This window comes from Cydia strobilella, chromosome 15, assembly GCF_947568885.1.
Source record: "Cydia strobilella chromosome 15, ilCydStro3.1, whole genome shotgun sequence".
NCBI lineage: Eukaryota > Metazoa > Arthropoda > Insecta > Lepidoptera > Tortricidae > Cydia > Cydia strobilella.
Window position 1 is genome coordinate 12,006,069 of NC_086055.1, and position 4,737 is coordinate 12,010,805.

Below are 4,737 nucleotides of genomic sequence, written 5' to 3' on the forward strand. Positions count from 1 at the left end.
TATATAATTACAGCGTGCATCAATCATCCTCTTAGCCCTCTGTTGAAGCAAGTCAACCGTGGGCCGCTCGCTAACGAGTTGCCAATAGATAGGACGGTAACGGAACCTTTCGATGTTGTGCTAAATATATTTTTCCAAAACTGGAAAGGAGAATGGGCACTTTTGTATGGGGAGTGTCCCATGGATGTATGTAAAATTTGATCATAAGTACTGAAAGATCAATATCTGTAAACTTGCCTAATTCTTGCTAAGTGTTCATGTACAGTCAGCAATACTATTCGCTTAGCACCTTTGCATACAAACTTCTACTATGCAGGTGGGGTACCTTTTCTCTGCAGATGACTGTAGTACATCTCTATTTAACCCATGTTAGATCTTCAAGAGAAATTAAAACTTAAAAGTGCGTGAAATTGAAAGAGAAAAAAAGAGAGTTAGATTATAACATATTTTACGTATCTGGTTAATCTGGTATCATCTCGTTCGCGATGCGATGCGAGCTCGACGCCATTGACATAGATGTACTATGTACTAGACCGGCTATCGAGAACAAATTGTGTCCGCCATTACCTACTAACCTAACCTTAATTATAAGTAAAACATAAAATATGTTACTAATAGTATGTAGATCTTGGTTATCTAAATAAATAACTTTTATTATTATTATTATTAATCTCGGCGATCGGCGTTTGACGTCTGTCACTGAGATAAAGAGTAAGGAGCTAACTAGGGAGAAACTGTTGTGACAACTGTTCGTGATGAAATACCCAACAAGAATCGTAATAAAATGTTATTTATTTATTTTCAAGTATGATGAAATTTTTTACGTATGGCAATATTACAAATATAATTAAAATAGTCATATTAAAACCCTTTCATAATGATCTAAATGAGCTTAAAACCACAGTTTTTCGCAGTTTATGTTTATAGATACCTATTATTAGAATACATGTTTAATATATCAAAGGCATTTTTTATTTTTATCATATTTTTTTTCGATACGTGTGTGGCATAACGCAAGGAAGTGTCGGCACTTCATTGAGGTGCGGAACCATTTTCTTCGAGATGCCGACTCTAAATACCAGAAATACATCAATGCTCGATGCTCGACGCACACAGTACTAACATATCAATATCAAAACAATATTGATATCCTAGATCTGAATGCCGCTTCGTTGAATTGAAACTGTCCTTCAACATTGCTTGAAACGAAACATTTGAAACATCGCAGCAATCGCAGCATCTTCCGTGAGGCATGTTGCCAGCTCGCACGCGACGTTGCGCGCCACACACGCGTCAGTCCCGCGCCACTCCCCAACAAGCGCACACATGCTCGCAACATGGCGGTAACCTACACCAACGAACTCGTGCTACAACTTGTCCAAGCTTACAAAAACCACGAGCTCCTCTGGGACCCTTCTAACCCCGATTTCAAAAACAGAACGAAGAAAAACGACGCGTGGGACGACATCGCCAATGCCGTGAATATTCCGAGAAGGGATGTTGAATCCAAAATACATACGTTGCGTTCGCAGTTCGCTAGAGAGAAGAAGAAAATAGCTCAATTGAGAAAAAACGGGAATGACTTGAAAAACGCTCCGTGGTTTGCCTACGAGCCGATGAAGTTTTTATTGAAAGGAGACACAGAGACTGACGGATCTGATAGCTCTGAGATGCGAGTAAGTCCTTACACTCCTTACCTAATAAAGACTTCAATACCCAATACTCAATATTGCAAATTCACAAAGTAGTTATACAGGTGCCAGGTGGTAAACTTCACTCCCCTTGCAATAAATCGCATGCGATTTTCGATACCTCCATTGTGGTGTTATTTGCTGCCATTCCTCAACCCACCAACGGAGCGGCAGCTGACGTTCACGAGGGTTCATCATACATAGCCGTTAACCGATATACGAGTTTTCGCCTGGGAGGCGATGACTGACGAAATTTGCGCCAGGCTCGCGGTCTATTTACCCGACTACTTCAAAGTCAAAACCAAGGTGAATAGTGATGGCTGGTGTGAATAGGGACAAGACTTAAAATGTGATTTACCTGACAGTTCCTTAAAAAATACCCACACAAGCCCACACTGGCTAATAGGCCAGGATTTGAATGCTGAAAAAATTGTAGAGGTAAATGCTTGGAACACAATTTTTGACTCCAGTTTGTTTGGACTAGTTAGGTTAGGATGGGTTAGGTGAACATATCAAAAGTCCCTGGCCGTAACGTTCTCATTGCTTGGCCAATAACCACAATTAAATAGGTGTTTTAATTTTAGGCTCTTCATATTTTCGTTTCGTCTTCGTGCGTTTCTTATTTTTTTAACAAATAATAATGACAAAACGAGTAAAAATGCTTGAAGTAATCTCAATCTCAACTGACTATCAAGTATCATCCATGCATGAAACACATAGTCACATACAACTCGCTAATAAGACGAAGATGGAGGCTGAGTAATACTAATAAGTAATAAGGTCCTCGGTAGGTATACATGGAACCAAAAACCCTAAAAACGATGAAAATGGCTTTTCACCACACCAGCTGGTAAAGGCTCTCTTGTGAAACAAATTCCAATCAAAGACTTCAGTTTGTAAGCTTGTATTATATAAATTAATTTCTCATCCCATATGTATCGGTATAATCAAAGAGGATATAATATTATAGAGCGGTACTACTGCCATAGTAAATTTTGTAACCACAGTAAATTCACTGCCATCTATCGATACACTTTAAAACTAAAAATGAAGATTTATAAAATACGATAAAATGTATTTAAATATGGATCAATGATTTTTTATATATATATTATTTTTATTATTTTGAACCATGTTCTTTCACTAATATGTGTTAAAATTGTTAAATAACAAACAAAACCGTCAACGCCCTCTATACGAGAGTAGGCCAAAGGTAGTAGCGACATCTAATCGAGAATCAAATTTTCGTCATTTTCGAGGCACGTTTTTTCCTTAGACTGTATCCATCTATTACAGAGTTATATCTATCTTTGGTATAATGAAACATGAGACTTCCAAAATCAATAGTCAATTCAAAAACTTCAGCCTAACTTTTTAAACATTCCAAATTGGTGCCAAAGAAAACCGACTTTTAAAATTTCTCGCTGGCAATAAAATTGCATAAGAAATAACAAACTTATAATAAAATTAGATCTACTGAAATAATAATATTAACAATATTTTGTACATTCTTATATTTATATCAATATTATTTAGTCAATCAATTTTCATATTTTCATTTTCAACTTTTTTTTTAGTTACACCATCATTGGCATTGACCAGGATATTGAGAATCTGCTAAAAAACATTGATAAAATCCGAAACAACTGTGCGTGATAAGAAATGCGAATAAACTGGTTTCTCCCGAATAGAAACTAGGAATAACCACGCGCCGTATCGTATCGCGATGTAGAATGCGTTGAGAAGGCTGCCAGCCCGCTCACAATCGCTTTGAGAGCTCTTTCCTATTTTGACATTATATTCATAACTTTCCTCTTTCGACTCCACTGGTTGATCAGTGTTTGCTCTGATGTACTTCAGATGTAGTGAGTTGATAGTCTGTACCTAATAGTATAGTATGAATTTTCTCAAATGATTTTTACGCCTAAGACCCTAATCTGTTAAACAAAAGCCATTGTTTCTTTTGTTTAACAGATTAGGGTCTTAGGCGTACAAATCATTTGAGAAGATTCATACTATCTATGCGTACTGGTAATCAAATCCTCTTTGATGCAAATTTTTCACAATCACTGATAACAAATGGATCGCTTGGCATATTAAGCATGTCGATTGATCCATTTTTATTAGTTCGGAATCATTTTTGTAGTCGGTACTGTTGGTAATTAATGAAAAAAATACGAGAAAATTATTATTTTCAGCCTTTGACTAAGTATAACAATTAAATATAAAGCATAATACTAAGCATTTTTATGTATTTTTGTTTCAGAACAGCCACAACGATGAACTCTCCGAGCCTTACCACGTCGAAAATTTCCACATAGCCGCCCCTATGCCAATGGTTTACGAATCTACGGACACAACAGCAAACTTGTCAACCATCTCTAGGAAAAGAACCAATTCATACGACGATAAATCTGATGACCCAATGGGATATGGATTTGCTAAGTTACATCGACCAAGTTCAAAATCTGGTCACGATGAATTTGAAATTTACGGGCAATATGTTGCTTCGGAACTAAGAGAGACTAAAGATCTGCACTCAGTCCTGGTAGCGAAACGTTATATAAACGATATATTGATCAAAGCACGCATGGGAAGATATCGTAAAGATTCTGCTAGTAATAGCAAAAGTAAAGGTATTAAAACTGAACAGGAAGATGATTCAGATGTGAATGATGATGAATAAAATTACAATTCTAAAAGCATGGAGCTTTAATTAACTTATACGTCTAGTGATAATGAGAATTAATTAGGGCAAAAAATGAACCAATGAAAAATGGAACCCGGGTTTACCATTGTACCTTAATAAATAGTTGATTCTTGATAAATGGAAAAATAATGATTGTAGGTGAGTAATTTGTTTTAATACAATACTCTTTATTGCTCACCTTACATAGTTAACAATAAAAGTTAGTAACAGAAACAAAGACAATTGGATAAAGGTAAGAAGGTAACAACAGGCGGTCTTATCGCTTAAGAGCGATCTCTTCCAGACAACCTTTGGGTAGCGGGTAGATTGAGAACGTCTTAGTAACTCAACAGGGAG

The 4,737-nt window shown here is 36.4% G+C and overlaps 1 protein-coding gene across 1 annotated transcript; it reads left to right on the plus strand.

Annotated features, from left to right (window-relative positions):
- Positions 1 to 1,330: 1,330 nt before the first annotated feature.
- Positions 1,331 to 4,377, plus strand: LOC134747944 (uncharacterized). The gene is made up of 2 exons (XM_063682621.1): positions 1,331 to 1,676; positions 3,958 to 4,377. The coding sequence occupies exons 1-2, from the start codon at positions 1,338 to 1,340 to the stop codon at positions 4,375 to 4,377; spliced, it is 759 nt and encodes a 252-aa protein (XP_063538691.1). The 5' UTR covers positions 1,331 to 1,337.
- Positions 4,378 to 4,737: the final 360 nt, after the last annotated feature.

Excerpts from the sequence above, each read along its gene's own strand:
- LOC134747944 (XM_063682621.1), top strand. The coding sequence starts at position 1,338 with ATGGCGGTAACCTACACCAACGAACTCGTGCTACAACTTGTCCAAGCT. Across the intron at positions 1,677-3,957 it reads CTGATAGCTCTGAGATGCGA|AACAGCCACAACGATGAACT; the intron begins GTAAGTCCTTAC and ends TTTTTGTTTCAG.